This window comes from Diadema setosum, chromosome 11, assembly GCF_964275005.1.
Source record: "Diadema setosum chromosome 11, eeDiaSeto1, whole genome shotgun sequence".
Classification (NCBI taxonomy): Eukaryota; Metazoa; Echinodermata; class Echinoidea; order Diadematoida; family Diadematidae; genus Diadema; species Diadema setosum.
The window spans coordinates 5007132-5031151 of NC_092695.1; the positions used below are offsets into that span (position 1 = coordinate 5007132).

The 24020-nt window shown below is 39.4% G+C and overlaps 1 protein-coding gene across 1 annotated transcript in view; it reads right to left on the reverse strand.

Annotated features, from left to right (window-relative positions):
- Nucleotides 1-24020, reverse strand: part of LOC140234717 (rho guanine nucleotide exchange factor 17-like) — a 243320-nt gene that overhangs the window by 55364 nt on the left and 163936 nt on the right. Inside the window, exon 6 of the mRNA XM_072314751.1 lies at nucleotides 8648-8875. Within this exon, the coding sequence (XP_072170852.1) occupies nucleotides 8648-8875 (228 nt within the window). The remainder of the gene's footprint in view (nucleotides 1-8647; nucleotides 8876-24020) is intronic.

A 24020-nucleotide genomic window follows, 5' to 3' on the forward strand; every position in this document is an offset into this window, starting at 1 on the left:
AAGTATGACTGTATTGAACACCCACTGCAAGACTAAACAAGACATTCTTTTGTGGTTATATGAAACACAGAATCTATTTACACGAAAATAATTGTATCAGCACCAATATCAACATCCAAATCAATATAAAAGTTAACATCTGTGCAGATGAAATTCAACATCAATTGATGGTGATGACATTCTTCATATGGAGCTGATGTACACAGTCAAACAGGATAACTACACAACAGCTTACCCAGAATATGATCTCGCACCATGTATCTTGCACCACTGTATGAAAAGGACCCCAAATAAATCTCCCTCCCTCATGACCCATACTCAAATAGTCAAATCTCAGATAACAACTACATGTATCATGCCAAATGATCCAGGGCAATTGTAGCCTCAAATAAGAAAAAAAAAATAGAAAGCAGATAATAAAAGGAAATAGAAACAGAAAAGCTTTTTTTTTAAGAGAGAAAAAAAAAAACATGTCTTTCATCTTTGGAACCTAAATTGCTCAATAACATTGCCCCCATTTCGTTGCCGCCAGATGAAATTCACCCTGCCTCCTCATCAGCCGAGGGGCGGGAGTTCCTCGCAACATGAATGTTTCATGTCAAATCTGACACAGGTGATAAGTGGGTCATTAGCCAGACAGCAAACAGGAAGCAGTTAATGGCCAGGCCCTGCAGGTGGGGTCAGAGGTCGCACCCCATATCCGACCTAGCCTACCTATCTCCTCGCGCTGACAACTTTTAAGAGCATTCAGAGGTTCAAATGTCTTGCTCTTTTTTCTCTCTTCTTGGGGGCAAAACCAAAGAGGCCAAAGTAAAAGCCTGAAATACAGCAAGTTCAATCTTAACCCTTACTGTGTTTTATGGGATTAGCACAGACATCTGGAAACTTAATGTCAATGAATAGAGATTACCAAATCCTTCTAATAATCATTGTGTCACTGGGATCTTCCTGTTGGACTGAGGCACATTGCTACATCTTGTTAGGTTTGCTAACTTTACAACTTTGTCAAGTTTTGATGCATTTCTGAATGCTGATGAAGATGATTGGTAAGTCCAGCTTCGTGCCTGGGCATTTAAAGGGTTACTGGTTTACCAGGAGTAGTATTTCATCCAGAAATCTAATATATGTCAAATTCTATATATTTTCCCTGTTGAAAAAACCAATTAAAAATTCAGTCCTAAAACATTGCTTAGGGAAGTGTTAGTCATTTTTCACGGGTACTATCATTAATTTTTTTTTTCATGCCATATCCTTTTTCATTTTACACAGTCAATTGAGATTGATTACACACACACACTTTGTTTTTTATTGATTTGAGGAATGTCAAATACTGCATGAATTTTCCTTTAATTTTCAACATGGAGATGGATCTTAGATAATTGCTCTCAATGGATTGTCTAAAGTGATCATAATATTGAAAGTGCATATGTGCATAATATTGTCTTACTTCTTCCTTCAAGTCACTTTTTCATAGGTCAAAAGAAGTTTACCTGATCAGGGATCTCGCCAGCGTATATCACCCTTGTCGGCCCCGACAAGCGTGCGGTTTGAAGAAGCAATTGCCGACAAGGGTAAAACTTGCCGACAAGGGTAACACCACGCGTGAACTTGCCGACAAGGGTAACTTGCTTGACGAGCTAAGTTCGGACCAATTTCTCGCCTTTTTCGATCTTTATTATCTGGCTAGAAAAGATGCTAGATGTTGAAAGCAGCAGCAGTTTACATACTTATAATACAAGCGCAAAAATTTATCTACGCAGTCACCGCACCGATCACAACAACGCGGCTCAACACAACAGAGCGACGTACTAGCTGATACACACCACATCACACACTTGCTCACTCACATGCGCTCTGATTTGGGATCCACACACACATGCACAAGCACCCAGCCGGCCACTGCCTGCGTGTACAACGGTACAGTGTATTGTGAGAGGGAGAGAGAGGACGGAAAGAGAGGGAAGGAGGCCGAGGAAGGCTGACACGTGCTCGCTTGTTGTCACGCTTGTTGTCGGGTTACGCAAAAACAAACGATATGAAATGCATGCCCCCCTCCGCCAAAGGTTGTATTTTTTTTTTTTTTTGGCTGCTTTGGTTTGTTTGTTAGTTTGTCTGCCTGTCTGTCTCTCTATTCGCAAAATAAGTCAAAATTTGGGAACAGATTAGGATGAAATTTTCAGGAACAGTTACAGTTGGTTGGTAAAATGGCGCAAGGAACTATTGATGATTAAATTTTGATAGTGAGCAGGATTTATAATACCATCGAAATTCACCGCCAGGATCCAGGATTTTTAGACTTTGTTTCGTATATTTGAAAGGATTCGTATCAATTCTTTAGGAAGCTGGCCATCGGCAATGATGCAAAATTAGATGCGTTCAAAGCATTGCCGCAGAGAGAAAATTAACTCCATTTTTCGTTTAAAAAAAAGAAAAGAAAAAAGAACGTGCGATGGAGTAAGCAAATGCAAATTGTTATTTAGGTTTTGGTAGTTTCAGTGGGTTATGCGTTCCATTTTAGCCTTTTCAATTTCCATGGATTTGTAAACGTCATTCGTGAATATTCCATTTTCCTTCTCCGGGCCGAAATTTATAGTAATTCTGTCATGATGGTCTTTCAAGTTCAACGTACGTAATGCTCCACGTGCTTCTGGGTTGGTTTGTTAAAAGGTGGGTTAGGGGGCCTTCATGGGCAGAAAATAAATGGCTGATCATTCATCAATATTCCCAGTTGGTTTACATGCTATGTACACGCTGTTTACGACTACTGAAGCAAGGTGGCAGTACGCGCGACATTCTTTATCTGACACCTGGCTTTCGTGGAAATTTCCACAAGCCATGATATCAAGTTTCCCCACTGCTTGAGGTCGTGCTTTTTTTTTTTTTATTCTTCATTACGAACATCAATTTTTTTCAACTTGAAAAGTGTAGATAATTTGCTTCGAGGACGTGTTTCTTTCTTTTTTTTTCTTTTTTTTTTCATTGCAGCGTCGGTAACATTTTGTTTTGTTCATCGTCCGTGCATGGCAGGGGTTCATGGGAGGAGAACGATAAGAATGACTGGGGAGAAAATAAACTGAAAGAAGGAAGCATCTTTAGAGCGAGCTGTCTTTGTTTTTCTCTACACCAGCATCAGTTATCGCCACCAAGGTTCATTTTTTTTTTCGTTACTCCGACAGATTAATGATAAAATGATGCTAGATTCTTTATTCTGAAGGTTCGTTAATCCAAAAATGATTAAGAAAAAATGTCCGTTCATTTCACGACGAAATCAGTTTTGTTATTTCGAACGTTCTGCCAGTGAAATTTCGGAATAAAACGACGGCACAAAACAGCGTGTTTTCGTACTCTAAGGGTCTGTTATTCCGACAGAAGTAGTTATGATGAAATAATAAATTGTAGATTCTTTATTCCGAAGGTTCGTTAACCGAAAATTGAATAAAGAAAAATGTCCGTAAATTTCAAAACGAAATCAGTGCGTCATTTCAAACGTTTTGCCAGTGAAATTTTGGAATAAAACGACTGCCCCCAAACGGTTGCAGTTTTCTTACTCTGAGGGTTCGTTACTCCGACAGATTAATGAAAAAATAATGCTAGATTCCTTCTTCTGAAGGTTCGTTAATCAAAAAAAAAAAAATGATTAAGAAAAAATGTCCGTTCATTTCACAACGAAATCAGTTTTGTTATTTCGAACGTTTCTGTCAGTGAAATTTCGGAATAAAACGACGGCACAAAACAGCGTGTTTTCGTACTCTAAAGGGTCTGTTATTCCGACAGAAGTAGTAATGATGAAATAATAAATTGTAGATTCTTTATTCTGAAGGTTCGTTAACCGAAAATTGAATAAAGAAAAATGTCCGTAAATTTCAAAACGAAATCAGTGCGTCATTTCGAACGTTTTGCCAGTGAAATTTGGAATAAAACAACTGCCCAAAAAAACAGTTGCACTTTTCTTACTCTTAGGGTTCGTTACTCCGAGAGATTAATGATAAAACAATGCTATATTCCTTATTCTGAAGGTTCGTTAATCCAAAAATGATTTAAAAAAATGTCCGTTCATTTCACAACGAAATCAGTTTTGTTATTTCGAACGTTTCCGTCAGTGAAATTTCAGAATAAAACGACGGCCCCAAAACTGTTAGTTTTCTTTTACTCTGAAGGTTCGTTACTGCGAAAGAATAACGATATTAATTCTGAACGATCGTTAATCGGAAAACGATAAAGAAGAAATGAAAACGGTTATAGTTTTCTTACCCTCAGGGTTCGTTACTCCGACAGAATAATGGCAAAATAATACTCTACATTCTTGATTCTGAATGATCGTTAATAGAAAAATTATAAAGGAGAAAATATTCGTTTATATCCAAACGAAATCAGTTTTGTTATTTCGAATGTTCTGCCAGTATAATTTCGGAATACAACAACGGCCCCAAAACGGTGTTTTCTTATACTGAAGGTTTTTTTATTCTGAAACAATAACGATGATAGATGATAGATTCCTTTCTGAAGGTTCGTTGATCGGAAAATGATAAAGAAAAAATGCTTGTTAATCTTCGAACGAAATCAGTTTTATTTTGAACATTCATCTGTAGTACCGACCTTTGGTGTTGTTGTTGTTTTCGATTACAAACCTTCGAAGTACTCAGTAATGAATCGTTTCATTTTATGATTAAACAAACCTTCGGAATAAGGACCATCATTACATTTAAAATTGTAGGATATCTCTTTGATGTCACGGCCAAACTACCGCAGTATACCAAAAAAGGAAAGTGCAACGATGTCCCGAAAGTTCTCGATCGCTTCTCGCGCATCTGCATGCAATAGGCCTACCACGTGGTCGAGCAGACGGCGAGAAAGCAACACGGCGCGCGTTGTTGCGATGCAGAGGCGGCTAATTATTGCAACAGTGAAACAGGAAAGGCCTAAAAGAAATCGGAACCTCCACCATCGGCACCTACTTCTCTTTCATTTACCGGTATTATTTAGGAACTGCCGCTAACATAAGGTATGGAGTTTCTGCACTGTTTCTGTGAGAATATGCCCCTCACAACGTTCATTACATCTCCGTGAGAATGTCGCATTTAGTGGCATTTTAGCGGCGATTTATCTGTGTTGTATTGAGCATTAGCGAAGGCTTCCGCGCTTCGCGCGGGAGGGGGAACCCCCCTCCCGTACCCACCCCCAGAACAGCGCGCATAAATGCCGACAAGCGTGAAGAAATTCCTGGCGAGAACCCTGCTGATCCTGTGTCCTTTGAGAATCTATATGTCATACATCCTACCATTTACAACAGCTTTTATTCCCACGATTCCATGAATGATAGTACATTACACAAGGTAGAGGAAGGTGCATGAAAGCAAAAACTGGCATCACCTAAAAGCTTTCAGCACAAATAAATTTAAAAAAAAAAACTATTTCTTGTTCCAAAGTACAAATAAAATAAATAACTAAAAAAAGAATGGAAGAAAAACAATCAAAAATGTCTAAAAAATATAAAGTAAAAATTGAAATTATAAATTATCAAATAATAAAACTGACTCCTGTTCCACTGAGTGATATCGGCAAATTTGTTTTTACTAATTGCAGTGTCTTGATTTTTTTTTTTTCTGCTGGACCAGAAAGAAAACCCTGCATAGGAACCAGAGTTTCAATAAACCATTCAGACCACTATTTGAGACCCATGTCTCATAGAATGCATTTTCATTGACACCATCTAGATGAAAACAAAAACACCAAAAACTCTACCAAGGACCCCCAAGAGCATCTCACGCCGCATCATCTGTTTGAAGGACAAGAGTCATCCTCCATAGTAACCGTATCTAGCCGGAGGACACTCTGTCTTCGGGCCAAGGGAGGGGAGGCGGTCACCGTCACACACGGTGGGCACGGCACTCTATCAACGCTACTGTTATTGAAAGCTGAGGGCAGAGGAAAGATAATTAATAGCAGCCACTTTATTCCCTCCCAGTTCGGCTATTTTTTCCTCCCGTCTCCTCCTGGCCTCAGGTTTCCTTAAAGGGATAAAATCCACATATTTTTACTGCTTCAAACAAGTCAAGACAAAAGCAAAAAGCATTTAATTTCTTTTTTTAATTGATAATACAGGCTGATTTTCTTTTCTGCTTTTATCAACTACAAACATGTAGAGTTTTGTTCTTGGTATTCTCAACAACTCATTGTTTTTGTTACAAGATTCTACCTAAAAAGTGAAACATTGAATTTTTACAGGTTTTTTTCTTCTTCTTCTTCTTTTTTTTTTTTTTTTTTTTTGCAAATAAAGACCTTCCTATGCTTGGCAATTTAGCAAGAACTTGGCCAATGCCCAGCAAAAAACAAACAAAACAAAACAAAACAAAAGAAAATCAGAAAGATAGATGTATGTCCTGATTAGACACTCATGTCTTCATATAACCCACGGCTTCATATTGGAGATCCTATTCAGTGGTTTGAAATGTGGGCTATGACAGTTTGTGTAAATCAAAGTGGAGAACTGAAATATAGGTCCATTGAAATGCTTGAGGTATTGTTAAACAAGAAACATACCACTTTAATTATGTTTAGTTTCTTTCAATGAAATGATATGAGGGGATTTTTTCATTTACACACCAAGGATAGACAAGGGGTGATCTTTTTGATGTCCAGGGCATGAGAAAACTTGAATTTGCAGAATGCAGATGTGGCTTGTAATGGAGGGGGAGTAATGACACTGTTGATCAGTAGTCTAGTTTACTCATATAGTCATACTTGTGGGTATAATTTCTCTCAGTAGACCCAGTAATGAGTTGTTTGTGTCATCTGTTCCAATTACATGGCTTACTGGAATGGAATACAGTCTGTATGCATATTAAAGGGGATGGCTAGTAACCGATCAGTGGGAATCAGTGGGAATGCTGAGGGATGATTGTTCCAATCCTTATGGGATTCATTTAAGAGTACATTATATATCTACTGTTGTGTGAAAATTATTTGCTTCAGAACGGTCTCATATTCAAGTAATGTGCAGATTAATGCCCCGTCACTGACCAGGGACGCTTACCTGGAAACATTAAACTGCACATTACCTGAATAATGATAATAATAATAATAGTGAGACTCTTGTAGAGCGCACATTTCTACCTAAAAAAGATACTCAAGGCGCTATAGAACAGAGTACATATTGTGTCACGTTACAACAGTATCACAGAAAATACTAAGACAATAAACCAACAAACAATATATACGTACACATACATTACATACAGGCATACAATATTGTCAATTCAAATTAAAAATATACGTCTTGAGATTCTTTTTGAAACTATCAATGGAAGATGCTTCTCTAAGAGATTTTGGTAGGCCATTCCATAGTTTTGGGCCCATATATGAAAAAGCCCGATCCCCCCAATTATGCTTGATTCGAGGTACCTGTAATTTTAGCGAGTTTGATGAACGTAGATTACGTGGTGGTTGGTGAAGATGAAGAGTATTTTGAAGGTAGACAGGGGCAAATTTGCGCAATGTACGGTAAACAAGAAGAAGAATCTTGAAGTTAATACGTTTTTCAACAGGAAGCCAATGTAGGGACTGAAGTATTGGGGTAGTATGCACAGTTTTCTTCTTGAAAGTAAGTAATCTAGCGGCACAATTCTGAAGACGTTGCAGTTTACTGAGTTCTTTTTGTGGAAGACTGCAAAACAGAGAATTGCAGAAATCTAGACAAGACGAAATAAGAGCATGCATCAGTTTTTCTGCTGCTGATCTAGTTAAAGATCTCCGAATTGAGCCCAGGTTGAGACCATTCTGAAGCAAATAATTTTCACACAAGAATAGATATATAATGTACTCTTAAATAAATCCCACAAGGATTGGAACAATCATCCCTCAGCATTCCCACTGATTCCCACTGATCAGTTACTAGCCATCCCCTTTAACTGAACCAAAGCTTTGTTCAGCAAGCCCAAGACATATCATTTTGATCATCAGGAGCATCCTTTATCTTGACATGGACGCATCAAATCTGTATGTGTAAGTCAGTCCATTCACCTCCCTGATACTTCACGTCACTATCCTACATTTATGTACAGATCAAATCTCTTACCAATCTCCAAAATGGGGAACACAACCTTTCCTTTGGCAAGAACGCATCGAATAGAATATGTGATCACCTAGTTCAAAACCCACAAAAAGTAACAAATGAGGATTCTCGAAATGAACCAAAATATGTTGCTTGCATTGACCAAACCAAGTTTTGAAAGTTGTCTTACCTGAGAGAGTAATATTTTCGCTACCTAATGTCAAAACTTTGCAGCTTTTCTTCCAAACCATATATCTTTTTTTTCCATCAATACTTCTGCACAGCACGCCCAAGTGACCACTGACCATAGTCTTGAAATCCTCTTTTCTCCTTTCTCTATGAAACTGTACATCCTACCTCTCTCTTATTTTAACCATTTTTTAATAGGTTAGGATGGTCTAATTTCAAAAAGTTATAGAACATTTTAAAGCTTAGGGCTTACCCTTTTAACTATGTTGAAATGTGTGAATTCATTTTGGCCTACTTTATAGGTTTTGAGCTTGGCAGTCACACAAGTATTAATGTAAACCAGTCTATTCCATGCCATGATGCCTCCGTTGCTACCCTACACACAAAAGACAGGTAAGGATTCCTCACCGTCTCCGAGATGGGGTACTGTCGGATGAAGCGTCGGTGAGGCACGATGAGGTCGTCCATGCCATCGATGAGGCCCGCCAGCTCCTGGATGATCTGGCGGTCGATGATGGCGTTGTCGGCCTCGTTCTTGCTGGCGTTGATGGCCTTGGCCAGGGTGTTGACCGTGCTCCGGGCATTCTGGAGCAGCTCCTGGTCTGGGTGGTCATCCGGGGTGTTCTCAATGAGCTCCTGGAGTAGAAACAGACATGGAGAAACATGAATACAAGGGACTTGGGGAGAGAAACCACTCCATGTCAATGTAGATTTTCATGAAATACGTGACTGTCAAAATCAACAGGAATGTTGGAAGCTTGATATTGACAATTGACATAACATTAAAAACTTTGGTCAAAATGTCAAAGTTTCATATTGTTAATGAATCAAAGCAAAATAGTTACAACCAGATATACAAATCAGATGGACGATGATGTCACCATCTCACAACTCTGTCATTCCTTCACATACAGAGCATAATTTCTATCTCTATATCAACTAGTCAGTTAAAAACTTCCAACATGACAGAATATATTTTTGTCATAGAATTTCAAATGTTGCCACTAACATAAGAATGCATGCCATTCTTTCTGAAAAACAAAACACGACAGTCATATCTTTCATGTACTAAAACGATGAAAATACATCTGACATACTTGATATGTCAACACACAATTCAAGGTAGCATTCAATTCATACACAATAGACAAAAGCTGAATGACAAGAAAAAACAAACATCACAGAAAATGTCGCAATGTAACAGTTTTCACAGATCTTAATTCACCATAAAATCTCTGCCAGAGTGGTGAAGCAAACAGACACTAGGAAAATTCTTCCCCTTGTAGAGAGGGCTGGAGGATGATACAACCACCACCATGTAACCACCGGATTCTGCCCAACTTGGCTCTACCCAAAGCACAGACAACAACTTCACCCAAGAGGATGCCTGGACACTCGCTCAAAAAAAGGCCCAGTTTCTGATGGGAGTGTGTACCAATGCGTCAAGGCGGAAACTTCTCCAACGGAGGTTAACAAGAGATGAGAACTTTGCCCACCGACCGGCGGGCTGGCGAGCGTCTTATCTTATGCTGATGTGAATATGGCGGACCGTTTCGGTCCATCTGGCCTTCAAACACACCGCCAGCTGTGCCTAATTCACAAATTTAATGTCTGTTTTACCATCATTGGCAGATGATATTGAGACTGTAAATCATATTGTCTGAGGTTGAAGCACTCTTCCATTAATTCATTTTTTCCGTCCCCAATTTTTATGACTATGACCTAAAAACACATAATAAATCTTAAATACCTTATTTCCCCTTTCATTACTTTTAAAGGGGAAAATAAAATTCTAGTCAATACTCTGGAAGTAGAAGTTCCTTGTATAACAAAATGCCATATCATTCCATTCTATGATGACGTCAGGTCTATTCCAAACTCATATTACACTGCTAATTTAATGAATTTATGTAAAAACTGTATCATCTGAGCAGATACTGGAGTCCCATGCATCTCTCATACTGCAAGTTCTCCATCCTACCTGAACCCTCCACAAACTGGGGACTCTGATCGCCCAAACAAGCACACAGTATTTTGTGCACATTGCATGCATCACAAGTGTAACATCTCTTGGCCGGGGTCAAGGGTCATAGATGTTCTCTGATGCTGTCCTGGCCTTATTTTTGAACATATTACAAAACTAGAGTCTGGCAAAGGTTAAAGCAAGAGAAAATATAACTGAAACAGCAGACACACAGCTACAGCTGGAGAAATTCAAACTTTATGGAAGGAGAGATTTTGCATAAATGACCTTAAAAGCGGCTGAAAATAGAATGTAGGGTCTCTGTCAGAAATTTCCCTATTTGCCAAAATACCAGTGTTGACTTGATCAATGGGATGGATTACGGAGAAGATGAAAACACTGAAAGTTTAGTATAGAAGGACACTTGAAAAAAAAAAATGCTAGGTCTACCAGAGTTGAGGCACAAAAGCATGATATCATCTCAAGCTACTGAAAAGATACTCTTGGCAAGCACTGTGTCTACAGCACCAAAAAAAAAGTCACTAAAAGAGTTTTTGTTGTCCCTGTGATGGGGATAATTTGAGGATGATTCATTGTAGAGGAATTTCCATTGGTAGATTATCATTACATCCTTGGTTTAGATTACAGCAAAATATCTGATGTTCAAGCTTTCCTTTGACCCGTTGAGGACAGGCTGATTTTGCTACAACACACATTTACCATAGATACCTGCCCGAGTATACCTGGGAGTAGTCTTCAATAGGTTAACTTTAGCTACCAAAGTTTTTTAAAGTCCATATGTGACATGCACAAATCAAAGCTTACACCCCCTAAGAAGTCATAAATATTTGCTCCATTTATTCAGACAACCAGAAATATAAACGAAATCACATCTCATTTTGTCATGTGCATACAAATGCTGTTGTCTTGTAGTAAGCATGCCTACAACTAGCAATGCACTTGTGAGTCTGCATCTATATTGAGGGTTTAACTTGTTTGAATGTCTGTTAGTTTGTGTGTGTGTGTGTATGTGTCTGTCTGTCTATCTGTGTCTGCTTTTATGTTTGTAAGGATATAGGAGATGGAGGCAGTTATATGAGAGAGAGAAAATGGCTAAGAGAGAGAAAAAAGAATCTTCTGACAAATTTAGCTCATCTCTAATCATTCAGAGAACATCAGATGCAGCAGACCCCAATCTCCTCATGAAATTGCAAATCAATTTCTCCCAGGAGGGACAGACGTAAGAAAAAAGCACTGCTCGCGCAATCACACACTGGCCAAATATTAGACCAGCCCAAGGTCAAAGCACTTGCCAATGAAGGGGGCAATGAAAACACTTCAATGGATGCCTAATTGATTGCTTTTGTGCTCTCTGCTCACTGGAAAACATTCAGCTGGGAAATCTGTGATGTAGGGGGCAAGAGCATCGTGGGAGCAAAAAAGATAGAAAATGGTCCTGACCCATCTCGGAAGACACTGAAACGGCGTTGCCATGGTTACTTCTCCATGTGGGCATCACAGGTGTCAGCCGATCATGTCCTGGAAGCGTGCATCTCTGATGTCACGCGGGATGTCGGTGGCACGCACAGATTGGATAGGAACCATCACGTGTCAGGATAATGTCATGAATGGCTGGACTTTGACCTCAATTCAATTCAATTCAAATGATTTTATTTCCACATAAAGTAATACAAATGAGATGCGTAAAAAGGAATATAACATACACCTGTATGTTGAATACTTTCCATACCAGGGACTTTGGACTGTGTGTACAATGCTATGGGATTTTCTATGCCAATCAGCACTCAAAGCACATAAAGGATTAAAGCAGAATAAAGTGACAGGAATTGGTTACGCTGTGCAAAGTTAGCAAAGACCCTCCTCTATTTTGTCCATTGCCTGAAGTCTGTATGCAGCACTTATCATTGCTTACAGTAATCACATTATATGGAAGTGCAGGTGAGAAATACAGCCATCAAGCCACTGAAATCTGTTGATATCATTTTCACGTTAACTGTCCCTTTCCATATATTTTCCTGCCATGTATGGAGAAAAAAGAATATGTCATGTTGAACTTCCTACACAGATGTGATCACAGGTGACATAAGATTCTTCACCCATATGAAGTCAACATAATCCTTTTCTTGGGACATAATGTGAACACCAAATGAAGAGTTTGTTTGCAAAAACCGATAAGTCCATATTTGCCAAATGGAGATATTTGCGATTAAAGGTCAAGAAAAATAAAGAGAATAATAAGAAAATTTTTGCTTCCTTTGACCATAACTTAAGAAATATTCCTGTATATGTAGTGACCAATATATCATTTAAAAGGTATTATTTTGTACTTTATGACAGAGATCGTACTTCAAAATCTTCAAAAATGGACTTATCGGTTTTTGCAAACAAACCCTTCAAATATTCAGAGTTGTATGCATAAACAGATGCACATACACAGACACACTACATCCATCAATGCATATATACAATGTTATATACACACATAATGTAGGCCTACACACAAACACACACAGATACATATGAGTATATATCTCTCAATCACATATAACACACACACACACACACACACACACACACACACATACATACACACACACATACACTACAGGCAGATAGAGCTGGTAAAAGATAGAAAGAAAATGGAAATTAAGTGGGAGGAGAGAGAACAGAATGAGGAGGGAGAGATACCTTGTTGGTTACATATATCTCCATTTGATGTGAAACAACTGATGTTGCATACATGTGTATAAAAAACTTCATCTGCACCCATGCAAAATCAATGCCAACAATGAAATATCACACATAAAAAACCACACACACACTCTCTCTCACACACACACACACACACACACAAACACACACAAACATACACATATGCACAACAAAGAGAGGATGAGATAAAAAGAGAGAAGTGCATATATAATATCACAAAATTGCTAATGGTTCTATATCACATGTTTGAGGTAGACAGGAAAGATAATGCTATCATAAGCACACATATATATTTCATTATACTCTTACAAATGCACAACATACACACACACACACACATGGAAGAGAGTGAGAAGGGAGAGAGAGAGAAGAATATATAGATACATAATATGTTGATTATGTCATGATTATATCATGTAAACCAGCTAAATAGGTATAGAAGATGAAAAGCATTTTAACTCGTTGAGGACGAGTCCCGAGTATACTCAGGCAGGCGTCTATGGGAAATGCGTGTTGTAGCAAAATCAAACCGTCCTGAACGGGTTAATAGTCAAGAATAACAATGATTATAGAGCGAGCATCTCATCACCACTATGCCAAATAAGTTGCAAGAATGAATATGCACGCCCCGTAGCAATCCCCCACCGGCATCATATTTCAATCATGAATCAATGAAGATGGATGAGATGACTGGGTCCGTGCACTATTTTCAGCTAAACGGCAGCAGGGGCCCCACCGCATCACTAATCACTCCGTGACCTCACACAGGGAATTTATAGAAGAGGGGTGAATAGTGTGTTTTCTGTTTTTCCTTTTTGGCTCAGTTCCTGAGACCCCCCTGGGAATGCACACTATGATTATCTTATACCATCACTTTAATCTCAAAATAGTAATGAGAGAGAGCATTGTAGTAAAAGATTTATCCAAGATTATGACTAACATTTTGGAGGTCATATAACTGAGATTACCATCTACAGACCGATAAGACCTGGCACAACACCTGGAATTAACTGTAGTGTCCCAGTTGTGCACACGCATGCTGAATGTGTGGTACTGTATATATTGAGGCAGGCACGAGCCAGTTGCCATATACCGTACGTCAAAAAAAAAATTACAATGGGACCTTCCGCAACGATATCTTTAAAAATAGTGAATCAATCTAAATACAAATTCAGGGTATGAAACTATAAATCATTGCCCACATCTTACAGAAAACCCCATTCGATTCGCTTCAGTGGTCACAGAGAAATGAGGAATTTTGTAGAGGATGTCAGGAATCTCTTCCCTCCAAGTTCTGTCTATACTGTATTCACACACAGTGCTAAAGTTGGAAGAATCAGACTCATGACATTCTTTACAACAATCCACATTTCTCTGTGACCGCCTGACCAAATTGAATGGGGATTTCTGCAAAATAAAGCTAAGATGTTATATTTTAAGACCCTGAAGTAGCATTTAGACAGTTTAACCATATTGAGTGTTATCACTATGAAAATCTCATTGTAATTTTTTTGGGGGACATACTGTACATCATGTATTCGCCATACACGTGCGCGCATGGGACACTGCAGTAATGGCGAATTTTGCTGCCAGACTGGATCAGTCTACAATACCCTTCTTCAAAAATCACTGTAATAGCACCCTCGCCACAACATACTCTATCAGAATTACAAGTTACAGCATATACGTGCACTTTTTGCCTCATTTTTGCATGTTGAATACCACCCACAGCATGTGGTATTGTGCATTTGTCATTCCGAACAAGAAGCATTCTCTCCCTGTTGAACCTTGTTCGACATAAAAATGTCAATTCGCAATCATAGAATGAGCAGAGTGAAGAAGACACAGCAGGTTGCAGGAAAATGTGAATAATAAGGTGACATTTTACTACACAAAAGATCCTCCTTGAGGCCACTGCAGGCATGCGACCGAGACATTTTCAGGCGCTCCTCGAACATCATTTCAGGATAATGCAAGGACGATCAAAATGTTCACAAATTCTTCCACATTTCCCTGACACTGCCCGCATTCATTTCAACTGATTTGATGACCTTCAATTCATGCATTAAAAGATCACATTCTCTCCTATGGATACATTCCACTTTACCCTTCAAGTCATAACCATCTTCAATATGTTTCTATAAAATATGTCCTCCTCTCAGTCTATCTATCCGCCTGTCTGTCTCTCGATCTAGATGTTTTTTCTACCTTTGTACTTTAAGGTCAAACTCCATCTCCAGTTTAAAGTTGACAACATTCTGATGTTGTAATTTTAGCAAACGATAACTTCTTTGAATAGGAAGTTGCACGAGATGCTAAACTTAACTCTAATGTGATAAATAATATAATGGGAATCCCATGAAGCCATGATATCATCGCCCTATCTGATTTACGTATGCAAGTAAAAGCATTTTAGGCCCCTATTTGTTGAAGGCTTGAGAAAGTCTTCAATGTCATTCAACTTTCTTATCAATCTTCAACTTTCTTATCCTTAGTCAGGTGCAAGGAGACTTCAGTGCTTCATTTATTTAACTCCATTTATTTTTCTATCAGGTCAGTTCAAACATGGAGTGCATGCTCCCCTTTAAGACATTACACACCCATTGTAATTCTCTACATGACTATCTAGTTTGATATTCCCTTTAAGACACCAGTCTCTATATATGACTACCTACGTATACTGAGCTGTGATGTGTTGGGATGTTCAGAGCTCTGCTACAGTAGCTACAGATAAGACAGCAGTGCCTGGTTTAATGATGAAAACATGTCTGTGCCGGGAGAAATCTGGCCTTGGGCATGATGCTGGGATGATGTATGGAGTGGATTTGGAAGCATGTTCACACTCTCGATCAATACTTTCTTATGCAGCTCAATTCATAGGAGTATGACCTATGGAAGTGGTGGAGGAATGATGGTGTGGAATTATAGAGGATGAAGTATGTTCACATCTACGGTCTTAAAAGATAAAAACGTAGCGCCAGTCGTGATATGGGAGTGCCAACTATGGATTTTAACTTAAAGGTATTGTTTACCATTGGGAGCAGTGATTTTAAAAATGGCCAAGATATCACATTTGATGCACATGTGCAGGTCAGTTGTACCACAAAATATCCTACCATATAAAAATTTTGCAATAAAGCCTAAAATATAAGGAGATATCAGTATTTTCCTCAATAAACCATAACTGTAGACAGTTTATCCTAGAATTAGAAACAATTCTATTGTAACTGTTGTTTACATTTTGTATATTTAACAATATTTAACATTGATTCTACTGAGTGACATTTTTATATTAGTTGTTTCTATCCCTAACTCACATTTTAGAACTATCTTGAAGCACTGAAGCTGGATTTTTGTGTCATCTGCAAATGGTAAATAATGCCTTTAAAAGAACTCTGTCCTATTATGGGAGCACTATAACTATGGACTTTAACTTAAAGATCATCAATGAACAATACAGTGGTTGTTCATGGCACCCTCACCCCTTCAAATTGTGTAAAGTACAGGATTATGGATTGTGGATTTCATGTAATGATGCAGGGAAAATGCGGAATAGAGTTGGAGGCAGTTCAAACTTTTCTTCTGATTATTTTAAACCTATGCTGTCTGCACACCACATGCTCAGAAAAAGTACGGATTAAAGTGCTTTAAAGAGTGGCATCTCTCTTTGCCAAATTATGCCGAAGCGTCAAAAGATGAGAACATGTTTTAGTGTCTTCTCCCACAGCCATTTGAAATCTCATTTCCTGGGGCCGAATGCATTTTTCCTTTCCCCATTCTAACAGCTCTCCCTCATCCAACTTGGAAACATTACTCAATCTTTACAGTGTCAAACTACAACTTGCACTGTATGGGGTGGACATCATCTTTTCCAAAACAGGCGAAAAAGTGGTCATGATACCATGTAGCACTTTTTGGCTAGATAATGAGGGTGCTATGAGATTTAAACTGTGGTAATTACACCTTTCTGCAAATGGTGGAAATGGTGCTAAAGTATTGCAGATCTGGGCTAGAAAAATAGTTCTGAATTTGTGAAGAAAGCCTCACACCAATAAAATGGGAAAATGAGTTTCATCTATTTTCAAAACGCAAAGTTAGTTATTGATTTCCCAAAGTCAAAACAAGAGAAGTTGCATTGGCATTATAGCAGGCATTGTTTTGGCATGATGTTTTTTGGCAGAATTCACAAAAATAAATCATAATAACGATACAAAGAGTGTACCTCTTTCTGTGTGGACACTGCCAATAGATGTGGTGTGACTTGAGTGAGAAAAACTTTGAATGTCAACAAGCCAAGAGGAAAATTTGGCTGCTGACTACTGCCCCCGCAAGCCATTCTGTGCACATCTGAACGATTCTTCAGGTGAATACGCTGGCAGGTCTCTATAAAGCATCTCACAGAGGCGCCATGGGGGTGCTGGGTGTGAACACATCAAACGATTCTGCCAGCGTGCGAATCGGTGTTAACGGCACATGACATGTTTATTACCACAGGATGCTAATTGGCAAGCCATATTCCTCCATGCCACCTAACCACTGAAAAATAAACGCGGCTGCGGGTGCATATATATCCATGCTGCATCAAAACCCTGACCTACAGGGTGGTTATGAAAATATGGAAATACAAGACACATAAAGGTGGACATTTATTTGCCCAAGTTAGCATTCATTCTTTTAATGAAATCAAAAATGTATATCATTATTGGCTATACCATAATGTACTCTGCTGAAATATTCAAAAACGTAATGCATTTCTTATAAAATACAAAAATTCACATGAGAAAAAAATGCTGTGTCTAATGTCGTATATAATACATACTATTCACACTTTCAGCGATAGCGCCCCAGGCTAGTGGCTGACCAGGATGGCAGCTTCTTAAAATTTCAGGCAGACGGGAGGAAAATTAACGCTTCGCATGCAGTCCGCCCGGCTAGAAATGCCAAAAGGTCATAGTGACGCTTGTAACATTGTCTGCTCTGTGGTATATGACATGCATCACTGCAATCACTATGCACGCACATTATGGATACCTGGGAAGATGACAAATTCGTAATACCTTTTTAAGATGGTGGCTTTATCACGATGAATATTCTGTTCCTAATTCTTACACTTTCCACTCATCATTTTGGCCAGCAGCAAAGAACATGGTTGGAAGAACATGTCGACCTACCAACATGCTTCACCCATTGAAGACTAGCCGCAAGTATACTCCGGAAGGTGTCTATAGGAAATATGTGTTATAGCAACATCAGCTCATCCTTAACTTGTTAACCCGTTGAGGTTGAGTCCGGAGTATACTTGGACAAGTGTCTATGGGAAATGCGTGTTGCAGCAAATTCAGCCCGTGCTCAATGGGTTAAAAAATGGAAAGTGGGATTTCTTATTCATCTCTTTCCTTTCTCTTTGATTTAAGGATAATAAACAATCACTATAACCAGTTTCCCTCAAGTTTTGTTGTTAGTTCATCCACTTCAACAAAGCGCACCAAAAGAATTCACAGAACTTTTCTGTTACAAACATAAAAGTAGGAAAAGAAGATGCAGATGCTGGCAACATTTGTCTCCTCCACTGAGAATACTCATACTTTGGTATCAAGGGAAAACTGTGTATCAAAGGCTTGGGGGGGGGAGGGAGCAACAAATCCAAAAACCACCAAACAGAAAAGCAGCACATCAGTTCAGATTTAAAGTTGATGATTTAAAGAGGAATTTGAATTTGTATATCGTATGTGAACACAGTAAATTCAGGGAGACTAATGAAACACTCGCTGAATGTTTCAGGAAAACATACTGGTCAACCATTCAAACATTATGCATTTTTAAAGTTTGGGGTGATTTACTTTGCTGCCCTCTGTAGATAGAAACTCTACAACTGTTATGATAGCAGAACTATACAGAGAAAATATGAGTATTTCATAAAAACTCATTTTCTTCCAATACGAAATCATACCAGCTCTTGTCCTAGCTCCTCAGGAAGGTATGAAAAATAATAATTGCCTAAATATATCTCAGACAGCTTTGTAAAGAGGCCAAATCCATGTTTATTTTTGGAAAGCTTCCCCTTGGAAAATGAGATAAGAATCAAAGGTAACATGAGTCCCTAAGAAGTATCACCAGAGCATTGTGATCAAGTTCACTGTTTCAAAAATATACGCAATTAATGGCATATTAAATGCTGCACTGGTAATCAGATAGTCTTAGCCTTCACATTTTTATATTTTGTTTCCATCATTTCTACCACAAGAAGATAACTTTCAAAAATCAGCAAACTGTTTTTACAGAGAGCTGGTATAAAAATGAGTATGTGTTTCTGAAAGCATGCACTGGAAATGGAATGTCAAAATCATGTTAGGAATTACCATGCATCTGACCACAGAAACATAATTATTATAGCAATGCCATCTTAAAAAAAAAAAAGTGGATAATGTCATGAATCAAGGCTAGCAATGCAGTGAAGAAACAGAAGCTGGTGGGATCATGACCACATCTGTCTGTAGGGGCAACATAAATACAACACACCTGGGGGTGAAGACATGCAAGAATCTATACCTTCTAGATGCTTTCTCCCAACCCCCTTTCTACCCCACCCCACCCAACTTTTTTTTAACCCCCAAGGTACTTCCAAGAGAGTGGGGAGGCTTGGGTCATAATTAGGGCATGGGTGATGAAGGGTGATGATATGGGAGGTAACGAGGCCCTTATGAGGGGGCTAGATTGGATCTGGTCGATGGGAGGGTGGGTGCACGGAATCAGAATGCACAGAGGGCATCGTCCTGAACATGGCTAGCCTTGCAACAAGGCTTAACAGAATTACGTTTCCATTTTACCACATTTGCAAAAGAAATACTATTGTAGAAATCCATGCATTCCCTACGTAGCTTCAACAACATGCACTTCATGAGAGTGGCTGTTTATGTCATGCAGAAATGAACTAACTGAACATTACCAATGCTCTGCAAAGCTGCACATATGCCCTTTTCCAGTCTGACATTACTTTGTGGGCCTATCTATATCTACCAAAACACAGAAGATCCTTGTACCATATCTGTCACAGTATTCTTACGTCAACCACATACAATAATGAAATTGCATTCCTTGAGCAAAAAACAAACAAACAAACAAACAAAACAAAAATACCAACAACAACAATATCTACACCAAGAATAATCAACATTGCAATCTTTCATCTCTAGATAATTCATAGGCATCTGTTAAATAAAACATCAAGCCTTGCGATATCTGTCAGTCAGCAGACAGAGGATTCAGGATAGGGATGACATTTTGATACCCACAGTCAAAGCTAGAAATTACATATCAGATCATCTGTTACCAGCAATTGACAGTACACCATGGTGCACAAAAGAAAAAAACAATGAATATTAATGATGGATGACTTTCAAAGTGGGATCAGAGGAGACAGGATGCTACTGCATCAGCCATTATGTCATGATATTCACAAAAAGTGTAATGATGAAGGGTGGGAGACAATGTTTGCATGCTCCTTCCAGACTCAGACCACCATCTTGATTTGGATACCAGGGACTCTCTGAAAGTTATCAACCTGCATCAGAAGTCCCTGAGTTAATCTGTGGTGCAAAAAGTTGCATGTGTATAATTTTGCCAGTTCATATTCACAGATATGTTAGAGCTATACACAGATAAGTGGGTCTACTGCCTTTTTGCATATGCCATCAATGGCCAGCTTCAGTACTTTTTGTTACGTCAAAGGGCAAGGGGGCGTTTTGTTTTGTCAGAAGTCCCGCCATCCAGGGGTTGGGCCCTTGTGGAAGACTAATCCGTGGGCGGCAGGTTAAAGGACAGAGATGGAGAGGATGAAGTGGCTGGCGGATTACCCGCCATGCCCATGTCTTTCCCCCTGGAGACGGGTGGGTGGGATTGAAGGATGATCTTGATGAGGGCCATCTAGAGGGGGCGGTCTGAGGGCTGTCTAGGGATCCTCCTGACTACCACGTAGGTAGGGAATGGAGCAGGGGTGTGGGAGATGGGGTGCTGTTGGGGAGATGTTAGGTTGCAGGTGGAGAGCCCCGACACACGCTTTGGCTGTTCTGGTGTTTGTGTTGTGCAAGCTGCATGTGGGGGCTGAACTGCTGCACTGAGTGACAAACATGGGTATTTGAATATCTGAAGATGGTCTTCATCGATCACAGACTCCATTATGCATTTTGCAACAAAAGCATCAGATTTTTTTCCCAATCTGCATGAAAAGGAGCAAGCAAACATGTTAATCCACCACAGTAATCCTATCATGCAGAAACCATTGTCACTGCATGCAATACAGCAGCTGGTGGCGACTGATAGCCTCTTACCCCATTGAGGATGATTTTGCTCAAACACCCATTTCCCATAGACACCTGCCCCAAGTATACTCGGGACTAGTCTTCAACAGGTTAAGACAAGGAGTATCCAATTTGAGATGACTTCTCCTATAACCCAGCCAAACCCAAAGATAAAATATTACAAGCAAAAGCATACCCGGTTGGGTTTGTACCTATCCAAAACATAAATATACCGGACAAGGCACATAAATTCCAACCCATTTTCTCTCTACACTCTAAATATCATTTCAAACTCATTTTGTTTTTCATCCCAACTTCACTCAACTAGAAGTGTTAAAGGCACACAACAAGGATCAGCTGAACTTATTGAGCAAATGAACAGCAAGAGATAAATGATGAAAGCATGAAGGGCCAAGGTTAGAAATTGGTAGGCATCCTTTTCTTCTCACAACAACCTCCTATGAATGATGTATGGATGGATCAATGCTTGAAGGAGTTTGGGATGAAGGAAAACATCGATTGGGGGGGGGGGAGGGGGAAGTCCATCACATCCAAACATGACACCTCAAGTCAACATCCTTCCTAGGAAATCAAACATCTTAGAACTGACCGCCCCCTCTTTCTCATTCTGGTCACATACAATAACACCAAAATTTGGTCAATCCATCCCCAGATTGTGAGTATGCATACAGCAGGGTCCAGGGTGTGTTGGGGGCAGTGGATGGAAAGTTAGGGAAATCTCTGACCTTTATAAATTCTGAATAAGTCTGCACATTTCCAATGATTTGATACTATCCATCTAATCAAGCTCGACTCATGTGATTTTTTTTTCTATTTTGGCCCAATAATATAGGCCCTATCAAACAAGATGAAAATTGTGTTTCTCATATGGCAAGAGGAGGTTTGAATAATGTCTGAAATATCATGTATACATCAGCAGGGCTGCCAACCTTGAGTGAGAGTTTGGCGTGAGACACTGCGAGGGAGCGGAGCGACCTCCTGGCTAGTGCCTGGCAGCCTGCTGTGCGGCCGAGGCCATACGTACGTACGTACTACGTACACAGTCAGTGTACGTGTAAAGCGATGTCAAGCACACGTCATAGCCATCATACATGTACTGTAATTTGCCCAAAGTACAAGCTACGCTCACATGGTATAGGTAGAAACCAATCGTAATCCAATAGCTCGTCTTTGCGTGCGAACCGAAAACGATTATTATTGGCTAAGCTTTACACCCGCGTGGGAAAATCTCGAAATTTTGGGCTTGGGCATATCGATGTTCAGAATATCTGAGAATTTAGAGATATATTTTTTTGTAGTCATGTACACTCCATTTTGGGGGTTTAGCGTGAGATTTCGTTTATCAGAGTGAGACAGTCAAAATTGGTTGAATTGCGTGAGTCTCACGCTCAATGCGTGAGAGTTGGCAGCCCTGCATCAGTCATTCCTGATATGGGAATAAGTCTACATCAGAATTCCCAGACACATCAAAAAGTAGATCTCAAGAGCAAAACAAGAAATGAGAGAAATTAATACCTGTTATAAAATGGGTTCAAGAATGTAGCCAATTGGAAGCGCTGAAATGAGTCACGTGTGCGTGCATTAATTTCTTAGTAAATGCACTAAGAAGAGTCTCTCTTCCACCTCCCTGGCCTGACGTACGTCACAATGTTTACACTAGCAGTGCGCACTCAATCAGTTGTTACAAGTGCGTCACGCGCTACTATACGCGCTGTCAATCCTGTAAACAACTTCTAGTTCGGGCCGCGGGCTGCCACAACAGCCGGCGGCCTTTCTTGTGCATATTAACACGTGGCGTACGTATACAGTACGTACAGTACTTATGTGCGGGATTTCCGAGTGCGACGTGCGTAAATGTTTGGGACGAACATCTTCGGACATCTTGACTTTTGAGCGAGTGCTACATGTAGGTGACTGGTATTGACCCACACAGGTACGTGAATAATGCTGTTACTTTTCGACCCATTTTATAAAACAAATGATGCACAGGATTATTTCGTGGCGTTAGTTTCTAACACACTCTATCCTGTGCATCATTTGTATAACTGCATTAAATGATCCCAAGAAATCTGCAATAACATGACTTTTGCCTCTAGTTTTGTAATCACCAACTACAAGAATAATGTTTTGTTATACCAATGATATCCTCCACACTGCACCTCATGATGCATAATCAATAGAGCTTGATACATTGTCCTGTTGGCTCATGTTCCCAGGAATGTAGACTGTAACTTGTTTGGTTCTTTTCAAAGTTAACTTAAAAATGACAGCACATGGAAATAGGTCATTATTTCAGCAAACTAAACAATGCCCTGACTTATGGTCATTACTATAGAATATGACTCACATTCTTTAAATTGACACTACACTGCTTGTCACCAAGCACTATGCTATTGCAGTGGTAGAACACTGAATGAGGTATAGTATCTTACTTCAAAAAGAGCCTTTTATTTTCATAGAGTAAGATTGTGTGAGGAATCAAAGTTAATCTATACTTCACAGATATAGAAATTCCCTGTGGATTATATCCCTGATATATGCAGTCCCTTAAGGCACTGGCTCACTGGATGAAGAATCCCTCCTTTTTACCATTCCCAGCAACTACAAACACTTACTATACATGTCTGTCTGTCTGTTGATCTGTCTGTCTGTCTGTCTCCATCTATCTATCTATCTCTTCACTCCCTCTCCATCTCTTTTTCCATCTCTCTCTCTTTCTATCGCTCTCTTTCTCTCTCAGAGTCTGATTTATGCCAGTTTTTTATCC